Consider the following 24,569-nt stretch of genomic DNA (forward strand, 5'->3'; position numbering starts at 1 on the left):
TCAAAGTGATGACTTTTATTTTAGGCAAAAAAAATTTAAAATAATAATAATCCAAAAAACATTCCACTATTGCAGTTTGTAAAATTTTCACCGTTTTCAGTATAAACAGTTCACAAGTCAGAACTCAAGATTCAAAACAACATTGTGCAAAATAGTACTGGCATAACTACACATAGCAAACAGACTAGTGTAAATCAACAATTCCACTGAAATTAGTTGAGCTGCTCCAGTTTTACACCAGTGTACATCACTTCAGAATAGGCCCTTTTTTGCAGAACATCCCTGGAATTCCTCTTGCTTACAGAAAAATCGCCTTACATGCAACAAGGAACTTACCAGTACAACACAGGCAAATAACATCTCCACGAGTTATCACAGTGTAACTGAGGAAAACATACCAGCCAGTTTCATATAAAGGCAAATCTAATGGCAGTTTGGGACACCCCTTGGCCACCCTCAAAAATTTCACAATTCAACAAATGAAAACCACTTAGAATTAAGCCAAGCAATATTCTTCTGTAACTATTAATACATGGAAAATTAGGGTGGATGAGGTGCCCAGAAAGTTAATTTTATTTATTTCTTTTTTAGCTTTCTAGATTTTTCCAAAGAGAGTTGCTTCAAAAAGAATTTGTGTAAGAAATGTTTACTTCAAGTGTTACCAGGCCAAGTCCTCTTCTGCAATTCAAACAGACCTGTCAACATTACAGAAGTCTCTGCAGTCAAATACAAATCCCAATGAAGTACAACTAAACTAAGACCATACCTGAAGTATTTACTGATGACATGCAATGAAATCAAGCAAGCAGTAACAGGACTCCATTTACATTTGGAGCAGTCAGAAAGAGGCTGTTGCAGTTCCACGGGGGTGCAGGACTGAGCTCCACAAACCACTTGTGAACAGTTGACATTCTCTCCCCACTTGACACACTCAGTAACAGCTTCAGAATAATGCATCTAGGTCATCCTTTGTACAAACAAAATGCTAAGAGCAGAACTGAATTTCAGAGCTTCGGAACACACTTGTGAATTCATGTCAAGAAAATATACAGGCACATCTTGCAACACATGGACACTTTGTTTTCCTGCAGACCCAGGCTGAGAAAAACAACACCCTCAGATCTCCTTGATCACAATGAAACCAATTCCTCCACCTTGCTTTTCCCCTCCCGAGGTTAGGACAGGAGGACCTTTTCTAAGAGCCAACATTTTTGTAAATACCAAATGGGTTGGGTCTAAGCCATAACAACATCTCCAGGCTATGATGAAGGGCACACACTTATATGGAGTTCTGTGGAGAAAGCACAGTCCTGACACCCTTGAGTGCCTGGATGATTTTTTGCTAAGGTTTTGTTGTTTCGTTTTTTTTTTGCAGGTTCTATTTACTTCAAAAGAACAAGTAAGAATGACCCACAAGCTTTGCTTTGGAGCTGCAGGTAAGTGCCCATTAGTTCTGGATGGCAACAGGTCTGCAAGGCTGGCCATGAAAAAACATTCTTACAAATACCAGTCCTGCCTCAAACCATAAAGATAAAAGCAGCAGAGCTATGCAGAGGTGTGTGTGTGTGTGTGTGTGTGTGTGTGTGTGTGTGTGTGTGTGTGTGTGCAGAGAGTCAAATGGAAATCAACCTACCTAAGAAGTCACCCTGCAAGCACTGATTTTTGTCACTCCAAGTCTCTGGTAACTTTCTGTGCATTCTCCTTTGCCCTTTCAGTTTCAGAGAAGCTGTGAGATACTCAGAGTAAGGAAACATTCAGGAGGGAAATATGGACATCACTGGCAGTGAGTTACTGTGAAGACATCAGTTAGCATTGCAGAGATAGCAGGAAGAGAACAGATAATACTTCAGCAAGGAATTATTGCTGTACTACTGAGCTCCATTAAACTCAATATGCAACAAGAAGTTGAGCCTGAGGCAGAACAAAGGTTAATGGATGTGCCTTCGTTTTTTTCTTCCCAAAAGGCTCAGCTTCAACAACCTCAGATTCTCAATTCCAGTAAACTGTATTTCAGATGAACCAAAAAATAGCCCTGAGAGTAAACATACTTTTTAAGAGCTGCTATTGCTTTACGTAAACCAAACATGACAACCATTTACTTGCACTGTCTGCAGTATTTAATTTTCATTCCCTTTTTTCCTCACTTGGGACATATACACACAGCCAAGAATTTCTTTCTAAGATATATAGTACTCAGGCATTATCTGTTACTTTTCCAAGTACCTAAGTTTGTTACTATGGGATTATGGCACCAAAAAGGAAAGGAATAGCTGAATCAAGTCCAACTTTAACAAACAGGTCCTCTTCCCCTTGTGCCTTGAGTTTTTAGGAAAAGGACTCCAGTAGCCATAGCTGCCACCACAGACTTTCAACACAACAGTGACCTCCTTCCTTTGACACGTGTACAATTTACAACTGGAGGAACACCATTTATTGTATCTCAAATATCAACTGCCAGTGTTGCTGAACACTGCCACCACTCTCTAAGTGTGGCCAGAAGTGTAAAATACCAAGAGTATCAAGTGTGTCAAAGCATGCATAAAAAACAGATCTTCAATTTTTCGTAAGCTACAAAGTAGGCAATCAAAGAACTGTCTGGGTCTATGCATAGTTAGGATTTAAAGCATGCCAGAAGAACTTGAACCCTTTCAGTGAAACTGCTGGAGTAATGCACGGGTCAACCCCCCCAAAAAACCTGAATATATATACATAAAAGAATTTTGAAAAAGCTTCATGCACTCTCAAAACTGTTTTGAAATTGATTTAAATACTTTATCTAACAGCTCTGCTATGGCACAAGACATCACACCAACAGTTTAAGGCTATTTTTTGTATGCATACATGTAAAAGCTGGTCTCAGAGCATGAGCTGTCATATTTTGTCATAATTCTGAGTTTTTAGTGTGGATTCATAACAAAGTAGAGCTGCCACAGCAATAGAACTGTCCTGCATGTAAGAGGGACTGAATGAAGTCAGGTTTTATAAAAGCAGAACCCTCACACATTTACATTTGGTTTTGATCAGAGCAGCTCACTAATTTGTACAGTACATTGTGCAGGAACACAACAACGTGATCTACCAGAGAGATGCTCCAGTACTACAAGAGGTGCAAAAGCAAAGCCCTGGGGTAGCAAAGCCCACTGCCACTTGGGACAGTCACTCTGGGATGAAAACAAACATCAGAATGCAGTTTAGGTGAAGTCAGTAAAGTCTCAAGGCTGTAATAATAAAGGCTGTTTGTTAACTGTAGCCCTTTGGTTCTTAACCTTTCAGTTAAGATCTCCTGATAAAGCAGAAGGCAGTTCAGCACTGATGGAGGAGATTTTTACACACTGCTGTTACAGAAACAGAAAAGGGACTTACAAGCACTCCTGAGGGATCTTCTAGCAATCCACTCCCACCAGGTTTACACAAACCTATCTACAGCAATGCATTTTAGGCTTCAAATTGCACTGAAACTGTTTCAGGAGAAAATAATATCCACAAAACCTAGAAAAGAATTATCATCTGGTCAAATTACACAAATGGGATGCACAAAGCCCCTTATTTTAAAACTGCTCCCCAATAATTACTACAGTGTAAATCAGAGCTGCTACTTCAGCATGGAGTTCTTTAGTCCCATCGTACCTATTTTGATGTGAAACAAGAAGGTAACCCAAATTCTGCTTGTCTGCTAATTGAACATGTCTATTATTGTAATGCCTCCTGGTACATTTTTCAGTTGCTGATTTTTGTGGTAAGGTTTTAAAAAGGGGTTCATTCCCTATGACCAAGGGACTTGTGCATTCTAGTGTGATTTACAGTTACTTGCCAAGTGAAGTGTGTTGCTATCAGTTACTTATGTAGGGTTGAAAGGAACAGTGTATGTGCATCAAAATCATGACAACTGTCTGTACAGCTATGCAGGTGGTTTGTTGTGGGGTTTTTTCCTCCAATGTGAAATGTTTCCAACCAAATTTAGCATATTAAGCACTGAACAAAATTGCTGCATTTGCAGTATAGTCTTTAAACAGATGCAGTTATTGGGTGACCTGAGTATGCAGCTGATCTATGTACAGGCAAGTCAGTAGAGAACTGCACGTGTGTAACAGACCAGTATTTGGACCCAGAGACTGCTCACAATGAAACTTCGAAATTACTGAATTTCACTCTGTAGAAGAGGTGTAAGGTCCCCTTGTTTATGAGCTGATATGACACTGGTGTTCAGGTCACTGCAGTTTTTTGCCTATCTATATTATATTTACTCAAACCCAAGTAATGCCCTGTAGGGACACATGAGAAACCCCACTGAAGTTCCTGGAGGGTTTCTCTTTGCAACTCCCTCTCCTCCCACAATATTTTTGTGTTATGATTTCCAAGGTCCCACAAACTGCTGCACACCAGAACAGAGCAGGTACCAAGCAGTCCTTTGTTCCACATGCCAGCCTGTCACTCGTGTCTCTGGTGGAAAAATTCTGTGCCACAGATGCCACGCTTGGCACACCATCACCTCCAGCAGACAGACACACCAAACACCACCACAGCACAGGGGAGGAAAATCGTGCACAGATATTTCACCATTATGTGGCCAGGTCTGTAGTACAGTGGTGAATTACATCAGAGCAGGTTTGTGCCAAGAGTGATCACTGATTCAGGCTGACTAACTCTGTAAGCAGCCAGGCAAGCCTGCAAGAGGCAAGTGGCATGTTTTCTGGAAGGAGGAACACTGAGTAAGAGCATAACATGGTTTTTTTCCCCCCCTCCCCTGCACAAAAATTCTATGGACAAATGGAACTATACTGGGGCAAGTGCTTTAAAATGCAATTTTCCAGACAATTAACCAACACTGGTGGGAATTCTGTGAAGAAAGGAGTTTTAAAAATGTGACTTACCTGAAGCACAAACTTCCAGTAACAAAAAAATGTACACTATATACCAACACTGCTTGATGGATACTGGTTTAAAAGCTTGAAACATATTAACTGGTCTTATTTTGCTTAGGGCTGAGGCTGTTCAGCAAGGCTTTCACAGATTTTGAGACTGCTTAAATACTTCAGCAATACTTTGGTCCCAGTAGCTGTAAAACAGCCAAGTAAAAAAAGAACGTTCCCTACAAACACAAAAAAACCACACAAAAAAAGGAGGGGGGGGCATCATCACCAGGAAAGTGTCCTCTAAACACCATCTGCTACACACCAGAAAAGGCAAATTTTTTGTTACAAAATACACATTTTCATACAAAAGACATCTTGCAAAACCATCTGATTTCCCCTCCCTCTGCAGATTACAATGGTAAACGGAATCAGCTGTCTGGTCTTGGGAGTTTTGTTTTAATGGGAAAAGGGTCAAAGGACACACAGCATCGTAACAACTGGTCCTTTAAATGGCAAAAGGTTATGACAGTCTTTGTTTTCACCAGTGTTTAAAAAAGCAGGAAAGAAACAAAACCAGAGTCTTGATAAGCAGAAAGTGCAACAGAGCATCAGCTGCTGCATCCTCCTGAACTTCAGCATGCTACCAAACTGTCTATTATACAAACAGTTCATTTACGACAGTGCCATAAATTGTTAAAACAATGCAAATAGTGTGATCAGAAAGGTCCAATCAACTGGTTCAATTTTTTTCCCCAGAAGTTGCCCAGAAAAATGTCAAGACAATCTAAATCTATCCTTCAGCTTCCTCGATATGTCCCGACTGCTGGAGGATAGAGGTCTGTGGTATTACTGTATTTGTTCCACAGGAGATCCTGTCTTGATCTGTGTTTGTAGACAAGGAAGCCACAGAAATGGGCTGTAACAAACTGGGTGCCATTCCCGAGGAGACAGTCAGGCTGTGTGTAGTGCCCTTAAGTGTGAGATCCTGTGTGGGAAGAAGTGGCTTGAGGATGCTGACAAGACAGAAAGCAGAGCCACTTTTGGGAATGAAATTCACTTTGTTCTTGTCAGGGCAGTAGAAGGCTGGAATTTCATGCAATGGCTTTGGCCTGGAAATAAAATACACACAATTGTTTGAAAACGGTGTTGAACAACCAAATTCTGTCAGTGTCAGGTATGGATTGCTGGAACACATCACCAGAGACAAGGTTTGCTATCTCAGCATATAGTGCAACCAGCCCAGAGGCTTGCTGGATAAAAGGCAGAGTTGGAAGGGAAAGGGTGGGTAGCACAGGAATGCTTTCTGTGCCTGTCTCTAACCCTGCAATGTAAACCTGCTAAGCTAGGATAGCTCCCAGACTCTGGGAATCTGTTCCAGAGCCTCTTTTCCCTGCTGAAAAACAGCCATCAGAAACTTGTGCTCATTTTTTCATGTCACATTGTCCTTCAGCCAATAACCTCCCCCTCTCTTCCATGTGTTTCTAAGACAGGCTTTTTCACCTCTGTTTTCCCTCTAATAGGTGATGCAAGGCAACCTTTCAGTCTGCTCTTGCAGGAGGTACTCTACTCTGAAAAGCAATTCTGTTGCTGAAGTAAGGCATGTTGCATTGTAAGCTGGTTCTTCAAGCACCCAGAAAATTCAGCCCCATTTATAATTTTTTTTTTTCACAAATGAAAAACCTGTAAACTTCAAATAGAAATAACGTTACGCCAAGGCTGAGCTTTAAATTATTACACTCAGGTATTCAACATACACCTGGAATGCAAGTACCAGATGTAAGAAAGATTTTTGCCTGAGACTGCAGTGTCATTCAGCTGCTGTGGCTGGGTAACAGCTCCAGTGGAAACCTGTTCACTCTACAGCAGAGCTGTCCAACAAAATCCATTTGCAGAGATCAGAGATGGAAAATACACAAAGGCAGGTATCATTTTTTTCTTTTTTCATTACCACTTAAACTAGATGGCTATGCTGGGATAATATAGGCATAAGAGAATTACAATAAAATCATAATCCTTGAGTGACAAAATGATAGTTTTAACTACAAGTCAAAATTCCTGCATCCAAATGACCCAAGGATATAAAAACTCCCCTGAAAATAATGATAAAAACTTAACCTCCCAGAATGTCCCCAAATGACAAGAGCTGGCTATGTCAGAATAGCCAAAGCATCAAATACTCAGGGTCAAATTCACTTCTCTGTCACTAAAAGTTGCACAGCTACATAGATGTAGCTGAAAAGAATACAGTCTTCAGATTTCCTGCCTGTGCCTGCCAAGCTGTGACACACAGCAGCTGATGCACCTGCACTACAGCTGTTACTACATCTGTCTGGATCTGATTATTTGAGTTCTCTCCCACTATCTGCCAGGTAAGAGACAGTCCTCTCAAGTTACATTGATTCTGAAAAAAAATCTCTCAAGGTTTTGATTTTGACAGAGAATTCCAGCAACAAAACACATACACATGCAGCAGTATATTGTCACAGAAGCCAACAGAGGTGGGACTGTTAGTATGGATTTATAACTGGACTACTAATTTTGATCTGACACAAAATCAATTAAACAATGGGTAACTCTGAACGTTAAATGTTATTCCTTACACAATAAAGATCAACTTACAAGCTCTCCTCAAACACCTTCACCTTTTCACAGCCCTCTGGAGGCTCACGCTTGAACATGTAGCTGTTGTTGGGTTTTGGTGAGGTAGCATATTTTGGCAAGGGAGAATTATTTCCATTCTCTGCAGGAAACAGAGTATCTCATTACTTACCATGTAACATATAACACACTATGAAAAACAATGGCTACCTTAAAATGCCCCCCAAACTGAAACCCACTTGATAAACAGTGCTATAAAATTAAGAAACATTTTCACTCCCCTTTAAGACTCTTTTTACAAATAAGTTTAATCTCCATCACTTTCATCCTGTCTATTTCTCCTTTTATCATTTTCAGGCTCCTCTGCAATCTCTGTTCATTCATGGACATTTGCAACTGCAAACCTGAATCTATGGTCCTGTGCTGTCATCACCTAACCAAAAGAAGCATGCAGAAGCCATATTACTTAAAACACAGAACAGCTTTATGTCAAAATATGAAATTTAGGTAGCACAACACAGATCTCTTGTTAAAAGAGAAAAATAAAGAACCACAAACAGTCAGAACTTTTTACGGCTGCATAGATAAAATGTTGGTAGTTTACCCATTTTGCCCAAAATCATCAAAAATACCTAACAGAAGCATCAGGACTAACCTACTTTGCTGTTCCACCTCTGGCTGTACACTATTGCTGCTTTAGCTTGCTTACAGTACTTGAATATATTATCTAAAACAAAAACCTGTTTGGAAAGCAAATTCCTCAGTCACATCTATCCAGCTTCTGTTACAGAACACCAGATACATGCACACTCATACTCAAGAGATGAGTAATTTGGAAAAAACAGATCATAAAGAAAAAATAAAAAACTTCCAACCATTTCTCCATGGCTGTGGGAAACACAACTCCTCTTTCACTACACGTTCATCCACACAGCAACGAGTTTAGCACTGTGGAACTTTTAGAGCCACAGGGTACCTTTATCTCTGGAATCAGCGAGAAGATCATCTGTAGAGCATAGACTTTCCTCGTTGCTTTCATTACAGATGGTCAGAAATGAGGTTGGGGACACAGACTGGGAGCGGCTGCTGTTGTTGCTGCCCCTGTCTGCTCCACCAGGGGTCTGGGTATCGATGCTGCGGGTGCTGCTGCTGCGCTGGACCAGCGGAGGCGGCGCTCGGTGCCCGTCTGGGATATCTTGAGGCTGCCAAAAATAAGAGGGGTGAGGGGGCTGCTCTTACCTAGTTACCAATGTCTCTAAAGTTAGTAATGCTGAGGGATTTTTTTCTGGTTTTACAAAGCTCTCTGAAGTGGAAAATCTGTATTAATTGCGTAAGACTCCAACAGAAAATAAATAAATCTGGTTCAGAGACTGAGGACAACAGTGTTCAGGAGTTCACTAAATCACATAAATACTGAGGTTAGGAGGGACTTCTTCAGATCATCTGGTCCAATTCCCCTGCTCAGGCAGGTCCCCTGGAGTAGCTTGTCCAGGACTCTGTCACTCAGGTTTTGAGTATCCCCACAACCACCTCTCTGGGCAGCCTGCTCCATCTCTGAGTAGCCTCATATGCTTCACAAAACAAAACAAACACCAAAATGGTTTTTTGTTTGTCTGGAGTTTTGTGTGTTTTTTTCTGATTGAATTAACTTTTCATTTAGGGCTACTGCCTCTTGCTTTGCCATTGGACAGCACTGAGAAGATTCCAGCTCCCTCCTCTTCATTCCTCTGCATCAGATATTTATACACATTTAAGATTCCCTGGAGCTTTCTTTTCTCAAGGCTGAACAGTCCCAGCTCTCACAGACTCTTCTCATACGAAAAATGTCCCATAGTCATCTTCATAGCCAGTATTTTCTGATATTTTATTACTAATTTTACCTCTAAAAATACCTAAAAAAACCCAGGAAAATTAAAAATGGGGAAGTTATGCTGCAGATGTGACGGGGACAGATCAGTTTGGGCAAAGAGAAGAAGTGTACTACAAAAACTCCCAAAACAGACCTTTTGTCTTTTCCTGTTTTACTGAGATTTCTTATTCCATGGGAAAACTAATTACATGAGAGTAACTACAGAGGAAAAGTGTTCAGATTCAGGTTTTAACTCTTTCTTTCTTCTTTGCTTCCCAAGAGACTATTCACAACTAGCTTTACTGGAGGTAACAAAACTAATTCCAGACAAATTTAATTAAAACAAAACTACGCAAAGTAAGGCTGAAGACTTAAAAACCTCGAAGAAAAACCAAAATAGTCATAGAAAGCAATTATGATGGCAAATACATACAACAAGCTGTTCCTCTTTGTCTCCAGTCTCCTTAATTATGATCTCAATCTCCTGATTCAGTCCTTCAACACTGTTTCGGAACCGTGACCCTGTTGATTTGGTAATGGGTATGACAGGAACAAGGGCACTCTTTGGGATGGGAGCCTGGAGAGCCAGACAGTGAGAAACAAGGGAGATTCACTTACAGAAAAGTTACCATTTCTACTCAACAGCAAACCTTTGAACAGAACACATCAGCACCTCAATATCAAGGAGTTACATGAAACTATAATGATTGCATTAAAAAGGATGCCTTAAACAAAGATACAGACATCCTGAATTTTGTTTTACATTTAATTTCTGTCAGGAAAAGCTTCCAACAATAGAGCCTCAAGAATTCCCTTTTCTCCCTCCAGCTTGATGTTGCCTTACAAGTGGAAATGTAACAGTAAATACTGCCATGTAATTCTGAAGCCCTTTAAATATGTTCACATTCCTTTTGAAGGGAGCTGAACCACAACTTCACTTCCTTCACTCTTGGATTTACCACTTGTCATTTTATTAAAACTGAGCTTTATTGCAATTTTTTATTTTGGTTCACCACAACTTCTTGAGATCTCCCCATCCTCTCCAATAGCATCCTCCCCCCTGTTAAAAAAAAAAAATCATGCTCCCAAACATGAGAAGATTCTGTGCTAAACTTCAACACAGACTCTTGACAATTATGCAGGGCACTACGACAGATAATGGAAAGCTTCCTGGAAGCACTTAGTTCAGCTCAAAAGACCAGCGTGACAAAGTCTCAGCAGAATTCCTGTGTAAAATTCATGAACTCTGTGGCTTAGTGACTGAACACATCTCCTCTACTGACTGAAGGGAGGCAGCATTCTCACCTTCACAGCAGTTTGTTTGTGGCTTTTCCCCCCCTGCCCCCCCAGAGTAACAAGACTGTGCACAGCCTCCAGAGCATTGAGATTTCACATGGGAATTCCAAAAAAAACATGGAAAATTTGCCTGGCAGAAAAGCTACCTTGGAAAAACACAAGAAAACAAGAGAATTCTAAGTGCAGAGAATAATGCAGACTTATCCTCACAATCACAAATCTCTAAGGCAGAAAAACTTGTGGATTATATTTGTTTTGCTTCACCAAAACATAAAGATATCTGTACAAAGAAAAGAAAAAAAAAAAAAAAAGACACAAAAACTACAAGAAGTTCTGTTCAGGAAATGTTTGTGACCATTTATGTCAGCAGAACCCAAACATTCTCATAATGGCCAAACTTGGAAAGATTTCCTAAAGTCTTGCCTGAAGATGAAAAAGAGAAAACACAAACCACTGGAGAAAAAACACAAAAAAAGCCTGAGAAAGCAACCCTGCCAATTCCATTCCAAACAGGCCCTGGATCAACAGTGCAGTAAAACTGACACAAGTCAGCATCAAGTCAGGGAGTATTCACAGGGGCTGCACAGAGCTGGCCCCTGACACACAGCAGTGGCTACCAACCTGTGGCTACTCACCTGCAGATCTGGGAACACAAAAGGTGAAGCCAGGCACCACCACAGGAGAATAATTACAGTGCTCATGTAACAACACTGTCAGGGAGTTTGGTTTGAGCCCTGAAACTCAGGGGGTGGCACAAACTCTTTAGATACAAGCTATAGGGAATGACAAATCTCATATTTCCAAAATGCCAAGTTCCTCATCTCTGTGAAGCAACTACCAAGGCCATTTCCTAACAGATTTTCTCAGCCTTGTCAGGAATCCAACTCCCTGAGGCTCAGAAATCTGTGTGACCCTACAGAATCAACAACTGAAACTTCAAGTTGGGAATGTAAAAGAAAAATCTAAATATTATTCTAAATCCCTAACTGCAAATGTTTCCACAGAGTCCTTCCCACAGCTCCTGAAGGAGCTATCTGCTGACAGAAATTCTAGCCTAGCAGTGAAAGAGGAAGCCTAGGAACTTTGCCCTTGGTGCCTACAGCTACAGATTTTCACTATGGCTTAGAAAAGAGCCTCTAAATGCCAATAATCCAGGACTTTCACTTACTCTTTGAAGCCTCCTCTAATTTCCCCCCCTTTCCAAGTTGCTGGACACAGCTGGCACAAAATTTAGCAAGGAATACAATGGTTTGTCTTATAACACAATGCTGAAAAGCTGCTTTGCCTCAGTTTATATTTTCTAGTCTGTTTCACAAGCCCAAAAACTAATTATCTGTTATGCAAGATTTTATTCATGTACTCTAAAATTTGGCAGAATGCAAAAGACCTCCACACAAAAAGCAAATTTTCATGACCAAAGTGATGAAGTAATTATGATGAAAAAAACATATACATACTTTTTTTTTTTGGAGGGAGGGTATTTTTCAGAGCAATAGCATCACTGTTCGTTTTCAAAATAAAAACCCACTAAGATTCTCTACATTAAAGTGACAATAACCCAGAATTCAAAAAACTAACAAAAAAAATACAAAAGCTACAGGCTTGTATAATACCAATCCCAACCTGTTAGACTGCATGTAATTCTCCAGTGTGCTGCAGGGCCTACACATCAAGAGTTCCTCTGTACATTTTTTTGTTTGTTTGTTTGTTGAAATGCCTCAGTTGCCCACAAAGAACAAATTAGGTAAAGAACAAATTTTCCAGTAAGTTCTACACATTTGGATAAAATACCTGCATAAAGTATTTTGACCTTCTGAATTGCAAAATTTCTAATTTTTTACTTTTTCTAAACATCTCAGCAATTTTCATAAACTTCCTCAGAAACCCCTAGAAAGGGATTGGGTCATTTATTCATCTTTCTTCTTTCCTCATTTCAGACTGTTCAGGGCTCCAAATGAATTTCATCAATTCAGACTCTTAATTTCATAGAACTCAACTAGAGGTACAACACATTTAGCACTGTGTGGTATTTTAAAGTTCCCTTTCAGACAAATCACAGCCTGAATGGATATAAAAGTATTATCTACCCAACCTGCCCCAAGAGGGCCCAGCTTTACCTGGCTGTGGTTAATGGCTGCATGGTTACCATGGAATGGAGACTGCCTTTCCTTGTCACGGTGATGCCTGCTGCTGTGTTTGCTTCTCTGCAACTGCTGGCGCAGCTTTGCAATCTGAAAAAGGAAAAAAATCACCTTAGATCTCACTCGATCTATTCAGGTACACACACAGTTTTATCAGTTCTATTCCATCACTCCAGATTCTTCACTACCACAATGCTTGTAACTCTTGTTAGCACTAAATCAGACTCAAGTTCTTGCCAGCCTAACATGTTAGCCACCAGTTCAGCTGAAACCCAGAAGATACTTGTGGAGGTTTAATGAAAGAACTTGAAATACATGAGGTTTGAAAGTTTGGTCACTGCTGATTTCCTCCTGTGATGAAGGATGTCACCTGCATTTCACAATTACTTTCTGTTAGTAGTTCTACATTATTTGATTAAATCAATAGCAAATAAAAGCTATTCCTGATTTTTCACCAAACCCACTGTCTGTAGGATACAGGAAGCAGCACAGTATTCAGACCTCCCTGAAACAACACTGTCACAGTGCACACCAGTAAAAAAATTTAACCCAAAGTATCTCAAATAATAGCAGTTCTGACCTCCTTAAGTTGATCATTGCTGCCCCATGATGCTGAACGTTTGTGTGAACTCTTCTTCTTTTCTAAATACTCTTCAGTCCAGGCACTTTCTGTCTGCAACAAGAAGAGTATAAGATTAATTTTTATAAAAGGTAATTCCTATTTTCTGGCAGAGTATTTCGAGATGCATCAGTAGACAAAGCAGTGTTACCATTTGCTAGATTGAAACCTGCAAGTGACAAGAGCCCACTGACTAGAAGCATGTCTGGCAAATATGAAAGACTGGAGTGAAACTGTGTAATTAAAACACAGAACACAAAACCACCCCAACTCCCAGACCTGCTCTAACACTGGAATGTGGTGGCTTCCCTTCCAAATTATTGAGCATAAGGTAGTACTGACAGCCGGGTGTACCACAAGCTGTGCTAGAGCTCTGAGGAACCAGCATGACACTGGTGGATTTGGGGGAGATGACACATTTCATTTCCTGCACAGATGCTTACCTTGGTATTTCTGACACATTGGAAGGGTAGCTGGGTGTAAATGTTGGAGAGCTTGAGTCAGTACAGCTTCAAAATCATGTTCATGCTCAGAAGAATGAGAAAAAGGAAGGCAAGGCACACAAGCACCACTAGAGCATTGCAAAGAAGGGAATGAATTTACTAATGGCTCAAAGGGGTTCAGGTTCACAGTTTCAGAGCACAGAAACTCAGAAGGCCTCAGATGATGTGGTACTAATCCCCATTTCTCAGGGAAAATGGAGCTGTAACTCCCACCACTTTCAGACAGACAAAAGTTTCATACAAATGAAACCTTTGCTGTCAGTATTTTTAAATCTTCATAATTTCAAATAAAAACCTAGCTCAGACAAAACCAAATAATAAATTTAGTAGGGATGCTTTGAAACTCTTATTTCATTCCTAATTTCCAGAAGAGCAATCACTTAGCTTGATCATATAGAGTAATGATAGCCCCTGTTTTCAAGTCCCAAGCTTTGTCAATTCTCCAATGTCAGCCCCCTCCCATCCTCTCTCCTAGCTCCTGAAACAAGTTTTAGCACTAATTCTAACTTCCCAACTACTGTAATCTTCCTACAGTAATCTAACACTCTAATCAGTCTTTGCATTTAAATTATATTCAAAATTTTAAGATTCAAGACTTATTTCATGAATATCTGATTAATTTTAAAGGTTGCTTTGATGCTCATCCTCAAAAAAAAAAAAAAAAAAAAATAGAAATAATCTTCTTAGAGCAAGAACAGGTATAAGACATGAAATTATAGGAAACCTTTACATGAAGACAGAAATGTGATATGATTTCTGTAAGTCTCCTCCTACTTATTCCCCATTACACACTGGAGCCAGAATATCTTGTAAGGGAAACTTCATCCAAACATCCTGTCTTCAGAAACACTAAACAATACAAATGGAGAGCCTAAACTATCTTGGGAACTACTCACATTTTAAACTTGTCCCTAACTTAAATGGTTGGGCTCAAGCACACCAGAAAGATTAAAAGCAATGATGTCTCATCAGTGTCATATCAACACAAGCTTTGGGATGCAGAAATACATCTGTACATCCAAAATTTTCTACTGGCTTGATAATTAGGAAGTGCAAAGAGATCATTCTATTTCCCTCAGCAATTTACTAACACAAATCAGCACTAAATGCACTCATTCTTCAGAAATACCCATTGCTCTTTAAATTCTTCCCATTAATCTTCACAAATCCTGTTCCCCCTTACATATGAAAGCCCTAACAGCACAGCACCTAATGTGTAAGGGTTGGAAGATAAAGACAAAATTAAAATGTGAGACAAAAAGGATGGTATCTAACCTAGCAGGAACATACACAGATTATAAAAGTCTGACCATGACTCAGATTAAACCAAAACTAAACTGGAATAGATCAACTGAACATAGCAAATACTTTGGCAGCAATATAAAAATGTAATTGTTTTGAAATAAGTATTACCCTAAGAAATTAAATACAAAAATAAATAGCTGGGGCACCCACAGTGGCTTAGTTTTGTCCTTTAATAGCTAAGCATGAACTCCTGGTATATCATACACTTCCCTTCACCATCCTCCTCTTGCTATGACTTGCTTACCTTTTCAGCCCACCTGCTAACCATTTTTTCCAATTCATTTTGTCCACAGCAACTTTGCATCCATAGAAAAGGCTACAGAAACTTCCCTACAGGCACTGCAGAAGGCACTTTTCAATTCAGTTTTCAGACATACATATAAGGAGTCACCAAGTTTTCTTGTATAAATTTAAACTAAGTAGTACTCAAGACCAGTGCAATCTAGTGTACTGCATGCTGGAAGAACACTGAGAAAATGCTTGTGCAGTATTCCAGTATTCTTCCGAGGCAAGGAGAAAGGGGAACTCTTAACAAATTAGAGTTCCCAGCCTGTTCCTCCAGAAGACTGCAAATAACTCACACAGGATTCCTGCAATTTGAAAACTGACAGGAACCTGCGAGCAAGAAAGCTAAATGTGAATGTTTTCAAGGAAAAAGTTTCTTATATGTAAATCCTGTCTGGCATTTATATACCTCCAAAACTGTCCTACCTGTGTGGCTTTGTCTCTCATAGAGGGAGCAGCTTGTCCATGATTATCACGAGGCCACTGCCCAGCCAGGTAGGGAGCAGCGAGCGTATCCAGCGAGGAAGTGCGGCGAACGATGCTGGAAGGGCTTGATGAGGGTGGTCTGGACTTGTCAGCTAGAAAAAAAAACACTTGATTAGAAAGAAAATCAAGACAGGGAGCTTAATTATTTTAATTGCCTGCAAGAAATCATATCAAATCTGAACTACTATGTTATTATTAAGTATAGAACAAGATGGTGTTAATATAGGAATGAAGTTGGTGTTTCCAGTCTTAGTAAGCAATTAAATGTGTTTTTATGGTTTCCCTAATTACATCCTTATTTGCCAAATGCTGCATTGGTATCCAGACACCACCATTCATTCCCTCTAAGATTCAACAATCATTGCATTCTTAAATGAAGAAGGTTTGGAAGAAATAAAAATAGCAAAAGTTTCCACCTACATAACAGCAGAGAATCTGTGCTGAACGTTTTCAATTTAATACTGAGTTTAGAGGTCATCCCACTAACCCTGTACACTTCACCTACTTTAATTCAAGGGACACTATAACCTGACATGCTTTATTAACCACCCAGTAGAGGATATATGGCAGACTCATAGTTATGTCTAACCCTCAGATCCAGAAGTCAGCTTTGATAAGGTAATGATTTACTTTTTATAAGATACTTATCTCCTCTCTTTACATGCTACTTGGAAACCATATTCCTATTTGCCTGACACTACACCTTCTGCAACACCTCATTTCTAGAGTCTATGTCACTTTTCAGAACAATTCAGATACTAAGAGGAACCCTCACTGAAAAAAGGTGAACTATAACAGGCACAAGAGGTAACAAGGGAAGAATTTACATGCTCACACATCATTCATTAGCTATTCCTGATGTAAAAGGCAAACCCAAAGATGACAAAGATCTAAGATTACCGTCAACTCATCTCCCCAGAGCAGCATTCCTGGAAGAACTGTGCATTCATCTGGCCTGCCATGAAAACAAAAGCCTAAACAAATGGCTAGCACACAGCAAGCAAGGTACAGAGACCAGATGGGAGCTTTACCAGGGCACTGGAAAAACTCAGTGACATGTGCTTCCTGACTGGACCTGAGGATGAATCCTGCACTAAAAATACAAATAACATGGCCATTTGTATTCTACACCATCTCATTTATGGGCAAAAGTAGTTATGCCTGACTAGTGTCTGACTGATCATCAAAAAACAAGAACACTGCCATCACAAGTCCAGAATTCTATGTCTAAGCCATTTCAATCTACTAGAATATTCTCCATAAATATCAATAAAACCTGTCAGCAGATTTCAGTACTGCAGCCAACACCTTAGTCTCACAGAACACCAACCTGTCCAGTGTAAGCCTGGTGACATTCCATAACAAATATTCTCAGGCAAGTTCTGCATTAGAAAGATAGACATTGGAAGTGTAGAAAGCATTTCAATTCAGGAAAAAAAAAACAACTAGCACCATAATCAGCCACATTCATATAAAGCAGTCCAGAAAGCTTTTTGGTTTATTATTTCTGCTTCTAGGAGCAGCAATAAGATCTCAGCACTGAGCTCACAGCAGACCTGCTCCCAGGGAGAAGCAGCAGAGCTCAGTTTTGGAATTACCACACACTTAATACCCCTGTACCACAGGAATTCCCTCACTGCTACTGTCACCATAAAGCACACTGAAGGGGCTGTTAGAATCAGAAATTTTCAAAATTATTCCTTTTGTCTGTACCACGGGAGAGAATGTGGTTACTAATGCAACCTGTCATTCATCAAAAATTGCATTTGCTTCCAAAGTGATGGCAATGTTGTAAATGTTATGTATGTGTATGTTATATGTGTTATTTGTCTCAGAAATAGCTGCCATATTCTATTTTTTTCCCAAATTAATTATTCTTACTCCTCAAGAAGCTTCTCTCCCTTTACCACTGAGAAACAAACAAACACACAAAATAATCAGAAAGTGTATGTAGTCTGTCACATCATCTGCACAGACAGTGCAGCAGGCACCTTCAAAACTGAAACAGCAGAAATGTTTACCCTCTCTTCTCATCCACAAAAAAAAAAAAAGTGAAAAAAAAAAAAAAAGTGGAAAGAATATTTTGCTGGGCAGAGAGAAAGAAAACTGGAGAGAATGAGAACGAGTGCTATAGAGCCTGTTTAATGTTTTAGCTCAAACAGAAGCTGCTCATTTCAAGGCACAAAACCTTTGTGCTCTTTTTCCTCTCCTATAAAAATTCCTCCGAGGAACTCTGATTTCAGATTACTTTTATTTAGATGGGGCAAGGACGCCTGGATACATTTTTTACTTGATCTTCCACCTTCACAACCTACCTTACTACAAATTGCCAGAGCCTACTACACAACTCTTGCTGCTTCAAAACATTTCAGTGGGAACACAGACAATGTTTCCATTACACTTCCCTCCGCAGCACTTGAAGCAAGTGTTCAGCTGCTATTTTTCCTTGATGTGACCTACATAACAAGAGATCTGCCTCCATAGAGATAACAGTTACAACAGCTGTGGCTGATGAAAAACAATGGAGCTGTTTCATCAAATAGACGCTTCTTAAATATTAAATCTGGTTTAATTGGCCTGATTATCTCTTTAAACCAATATTTGTGATAAATATCAACCCTCCTATCCACCAGCCACTACCCTAAATCTGTTTAGAAGCAAAGTCTTTCTGCAATCTGGCTTCAAACTGAGTGAAATAATAGAACAAAACCCAGCAGCTAAGTCTATCCTCAGTCCTGTTGATACCTTCCTATGTATTTGAAATTAGAGTTTTGAGATAGGAAAATAAAAACTCAAAAGAAACATCTTCAAATGGACACCAGGAGAACACAAAACAAAACCAGAAGAGGCTGAAAGAGCCACTGGGAGAGCACAGGACCCCATTACCCACACAAATTCCCTGACAGAGTTCCTAAGTGCAGCTTTTCACACAGGTAGGGTGGAAGAGAGACCCAAGCAGCTTCTTTGGCACCTGGGCACACAGCTGACCTATTTCTTCTTTTGTGGTCAGCCTTTTCCTCAGGAAGGACATGGATGGGATCTCTCCCATGCACTGATGTCTTTTCCCAAAATCTCTCACAAACACAAGGGAGCTCAGGGCTGCACCTCTTGTTTGACTGAAAGCATTCAGCAGACTCAGGCAGCACTAAACCAGCAAACCCACAGCTCAACTGTGTTTATTCCCTTTGGAAGACAACCTTGGCTATCACCTTCTCATAAATACTAAAGAAAGACTCACACTTTTGCTGCTAGTAATTCAAAATGATCCCTTCCTAAAAGAATGAATTAATGCTGTTTTACAAAACCAGGCCTCAGAAAGCCCAAGAAGTTCAAGTTACTTAATTCTAGTGAACTAAGATATTTTTAATCCAAGTAAGCACCCGTGAAGTGTTGGCCACAAGAAACCTAAAGCACAATTCTGCAAAAATTAATTCACTTTATTTACACCTTCCTTTATTAACAGCTTTGGTAAGCAAAGCAGGCATGCAATGGTGCACAAGGCCTTCTGTACCCTTATCCTACAGTAATGTCTTTAATAACTATTGCAAAACCTTGGTAACTAATACTGACAGGTCTGCAGCTATTGTTGTGTCACTCACCAAATTATTAAAATAAATAAATTCCACAGTGAAACTGAAGAGTTTAATAGAGTTCCATTCATTCTCCCTACTCCAAGGAGGGGTTCACATCTGAACTCTCTTTGGACTTTCTCATGTCCTTTTGTAACAATTTTCACCATTTCCTTTCAGGCAGTATTAACTCTCACTCATACACTATTTTAAATAATTGAAGGCCAATGTAGGTCCAAATAAAACTAATGTTTCTCCTTAATTTTCAGTGGAAGTTTAAATGTCAAATACAATCAGCTGGAATATACCAGAAAGTTCAGCACCCAGTAAAGAAATCTCTCACAACTTCAAGGCACCCAAACGGGTCATTAAGGATCTATTATGGCTCTGCTTTTAACCTTCTTGTTCTCACAGCCTGCTCCATTATAACATTTTTGGAGTTGAAGAGGTAAAGAGATATATGTGAAGACTGAACTAAAGCTGGATACTGCAGGACTGACCTCACAGAGCAGAAATGAGGCTACACCAGGGATGGGAAGGACACTGCACAGCAACATGCAAGTAGAAGCTGAAGTCTGTGAAATAAGTGCTAGAGATTGCCAGGAGGGGAAATAAAAGATGAAAACTGAGTAGCAGAAAGATCTAAGATCTCAGTCATGTTTAGGAGGGAAGCAGCAAGAAAAGCACAGAAACTTAGAAACTGTGCCATGGAATTTTTCAGTTTGTAATTATCTCATTACCAACAAATAATTCAGCTAAGTATTTCCAACATCTAGTCACAATTCAGTTCAGAAAACAAGAAAAAAGGAACAAAAAAATATACCTGAAAACCCCAAAAGAAGCTAGTAAGTCATATATGTAAGTTCACAGGTTGGGGTCTTCAAATCTTAAGCAAGTTAAAGACAACTATGTCCAAAACTGTTCAACTCCCCAGAAAAGAAAATGTGAAAAACATGAAATATGCAGCTTTAAAGTATACAGCTTTTACTTACAGAACCAGTACCAAAGTTCAGAAGTTATAATTCATCTAACCTCAAGGTTCATTTTAACCTGAAAAACATGGCTGCAGCTGCAGTAATGAACAAAGCCATCATTAACTGAAAGCAAGAAACAGGAAAACCCAAGTTACTCTGCAGTACATTCTGATACCCTGAATGGCCTGCCTGGCTTCACAACTGTAGCCTTTATCAGTAAAAATAAGATTACACTTCCACATTCTCATCTGCCACTAAGTTTTCTCATCTAGATTAAGAAAAAAACTGAGGTTAACTCAGCCTCTGTCAAGCACTGGAGTACACAATACAAGTGTTAAGCAATATCAAACAGGTTTAATTTGCAATTTGGGCCAATGCAAGTACTGTACCAGTAGACACATTCCTCTATCCAAAGCCTCAGAATATAACCTTAAAAACCCCACATTACTCATATCTGAAAGGTAGAAAATATAACTCAGAGCCTGAGCACCTTTGTGGCACAACTCTCTTACACTGCAGACAAACAGCCATATGGCAGTCTTGATAAAGAATACGTTTGAATAAATAAAAAATAATGAAAAACCAAGACCCACAGACACTAGCTTAACTACTGCTCCAATTGGTTATGACTGTCGCATTTGGCAGCACCACTCAAGAACCAGGACAGAAGACAAAAGAAGAAAACCCATCACAGTAGTTTGGTTAGAATAATTATTTTTCAAAGGGGTATCACGTTGGTCCTAGATTAATGCAGATTCACCTCAGAACTAGTGAACTTTATTGTGTAGATCACCACATGCCATTTCATGAGTAGCTGTAAGCTTGGGCATCTCAGCAGTCACAGATTTCACCAGATCTGAAAACTAACACAAAGCCTCCCTCATGCACTTCTGAGTGGACATCTACCTCAGTCAGAACAGGGCTGCCATGTCTAAGCCTCTCTTCCCCTCCCCTCAACCAGATGCAACATATTGCTCACATTTCAGACGTCCCAGTAAGTACATTTTAGCCATCCGAAACCATTAAGCAGCAGTTTGCTGTAGAATTTATGCCCTTCCTACGTTATTTCCTAGCTTGGCTGTATCACAAGGCTGTCACCACCCCCAGTTCACACATCCTCCTGGTGACACGGGCTCCTGGTGACAGTAACTCCTCAGAGAGACACCGGGGACCTTTCTGCTACACCCCTGTGCACAGCCAGACAGCTTCCTCAGCGCAACCAGATGAAAAACCAGGGGGGTGCTGCACAGAACGGGGCGAAGGGCTTCACAACAGCCCCCGAACACCCAATTCACCTCAAGCTCGTACCGATGTCCCGAGGAAGGCTGCCTCTCCTCTCCTCACCGGGCACCCTCGCCTCTCCCTGCCCCTCTTCGCCCAGCCGGCAAGCACCCACAGAAGCGCCCATCCCTTCCCCACCCGGGAGTGCTGCTACCTGCCCGCGGCGGCTCCGGGCGGGCACACAGCCGCGCTCCTTCCCGCCCCGGCTCCCCTCAGCCAGCGGCGGGCGGGCAGCAGGTGCTCCGGGGGAGCGCTCACCTTTCCAGACGGGGGAGCTGGGGCTCTTCCTCTCCGGGGAGCTCTTGCCTTGCTCCGGCGACTGCCTCCGATGCCGGACCCTGCCCGTCGCTGCGGCGCTGCCCTCGGGGGACGAGCACGGCGAGGGCCCGCAGCCCAACGGCGGCGGGGGGGGAGGCGGCGGCGGGAGGTGCTGCGGCCGAGGCGGGCTGCCCCGCGTCCCGCTACCACGCGTGGGGCTGCCCCGGGAGGAGGCGACGGCGGCTGAGGCGCCGCTGCTTCCCCCTCCCCCGGGAGTCTGCGTGGCCATAGCGGGCCCGCCGCGGCCGCCGCTGCCTGCCGAGCGCGGGAGCCCCCCGCCCGCGCTGCCGCCGCCGCTCCTCGTAGGGCTGCCATGTTGCTGCTGCTTCAGCTGGAAGGGCACCGTGGCCCGCATGGGCTGGAGCCGGCTCCCGGCTCCCGCTCCTCCACCCGCCGCTCCGCTTCCTCCTCCTCCTCCTCCTCCCGACAAGGCGGTGGCCGGCGTGGGGGAGCCGTTTCGCCTCACCCGCGGGTGGGACATGGTCCCGGGGCTGCGCGGCTCCTGACTGAGGGCGACGGCTCCGACGCCTCAGGCGGCGCCCCCCGCGCTGCCGCAACCACCTCCCTCCTCCCTCCGCCTCGTCAACAATAGTGGCCCCGCCCGGCTCGCCCCGCCCACGCAGCGCTCCCATTGGCTCGTCCCGCACGGCCCTGCGCGGTTACGGCGCTCCCATTGGCTGAGGCGGGCGGGGCAGAGTGGCCGAGCCCACTTAGGGGGGGGGCTCATAGCGAAGGGGGGTGGGCAGCGCTTAAAGCAACACGCGGCCGAACGGCCGCGTGTTGCTTTTAGCGCTACCCACCCCCCCCAAACCGTCCCCCCCAAACACATCCCTTAAATCTTTACCATATATATCCCATATAACGCCCTAAGTGGTCCCTAGGAGATGCCCGGGTGTTTATCCACCAATGGCTTTGGCACCATCGTAGCGCGGCGGGGGGATGGCAGCGGATAGGTGGGTAATATCCAGGCAGACTTGACCCCCTTTTTGTCTTTTTTTTTTTCCTCTCAGTTGCTGTTTGGTTTGGGATTTTTTTTTGTTCTACAAAAGGAAGGCGCAGAGGGCTCAGTTGCTGGGTTAATGGTAAGGTTGAAGGTAAATCTCAGTATTCACACCTCGAAGAGGTGGGAGAATGGGAAAATCTTGTTTGGTTTTACTGCCAGTGCAGGAGTGTTAAAGGGAATTTAACTCCTAGATTTCCACATTTTTCTACATATCAGTCAGCTGTACCCTGTAGATGCCATTTCATGAGCAGCTGTGAGATTGGGTATCTCAAAATTCACAGATTTTTCCAAGAGGTGTGTTTGACTCTTCACAAGATTCAAATCAGACTGGTTTTTTATTTTTTTTTTTTAATCAGACTGCCCAAAAGAGACCAGGGTGGATGCGTTTCTGATGATGAGAACTTACTACAAAATTTCCTCTTCCCTTCTGTATTAATTAAACATCTTTTGAAGGACATGGTGCTTGCTCACAGGTACTGCTAACACTGGGGATACAGCCTGCAGGATGGCTGAACAGGTCAACCCAAACTGGCTGCAAGAGGTTGTACCCTGGCTGTACATCTGCTGAACAGAACAACCTGAGCTTCAGTGTTCCACTAGTAAATGCCTGGGAGGTGGAAAACCAGCACCCCAGCCTGTCTTGAGAAACAAAAGGAACCTGCCTGCTGCTTTGTTGGCAGCCCAGGACAGCACGTAGTTACCCTAAAACACATTAACCTAGGCAGCATTTATTTCACTGCTTTGCTGCCATTTTCACTCTTTGCAGCCCCTCCTGCCCCGACAGCCCCCACTGCCAGTGCAGTTGCTCAGCAGGTTTTCATCCCCTGGACAGTTTTATCCTCCCCAGAAACACTGGGGTTGTTTGGCAGCAGCACGCCACACAGATATTTTTAAGGCATAAAATACTCTGCACACATTCTGATTCCTGTTACTGTTTTGAAGAGGCCAAAAATGAAAGGTACTGATTCATGTTTATTTGTGTGAGGCACGTTGGGGAGCCAAGTCACGACTCTTGAGTGCAGAAGGGATCTGTGACAATTATAGTGCTTCCCACATCATTGTCACACTGCAGAAATGGCTCTGCTCTGCACAGTTGTGAGGAGGGTCTGAATCCTGCTCATCAGCAGCTGGGCTGCTTTACATGTGTTAGACATGAAAGCTGAACATGTAAAGTCATGTACTGGGACCTAATCAAACATCATGTTCCTCATGCATTAATTTGTTTAAACTGTAACAAATGTGTTACAACAGGATCTCACTCCTACACCTTATGGAAATCATGGAAATAACTATAGAGCAGGATTGTGAATAGCTTGAAACTTTCTTTTCTTTCTTTTCATTACACAAAAAACCCTCAAAGCAACACCCTGGCCCCCAGTAGGCTGCATGCAGATCCCCCCAGACTCTCCTGGTACATCACACCTCTGAAGAGGGATTTGTTTCAGCTCCTGCACCCCTCACTGCCCTGGGACTTGGCTAAAGAGTGTCC

General features: G+C 41.9%; 1 protein-coding gene across 1 annotated transcript; it reads right to left on the bottom strand.

The window, feature by feature from the left end:
• FAM117B (family with sequence similarity 117 member B) lies at positions 1-22,659 on the bottom strand. The gene is made up of 8 exons (XM_071747951.1): positions 22,018-22,659; positions 15,876-16,027; positions 13,318-13,410; positions 12,714-12,827; positions 9,734-9,877; positions 8,428-8,653; positions 7,473-7,593; positions 1-5,962 (listed from the first exon to the last, which is right to left on the bottom strand). The coding sequence occupies exons 1-8, from the start codon at positions 22,556-22,558 to the stop codon at positions 5,644-5,646; spliced, it is 1,710 nt and encodes a 569-aa protein (XP_071604052.1). The 5' UTR covers positions 22,559-22,659; the 3' UTR covers positions 1-5,643.
• Positions 22,660-24,569: the final 1,910 nt, after the last annotated feature.

Source organism: Heliangelus exortis, chromosome 6 (genome assembly GCF_036169615.1).
Source record: "Heliangelus exortis chromosome 6, bHelExo1.hap1, whole genome shotgun sequence".
Classification (NCBI taxonomy): Eukaryota; Metazoa; Chordata; class Aves; order Apodiformes; family Trochilidae; genus Heliangelus; species Heliangelus exortis.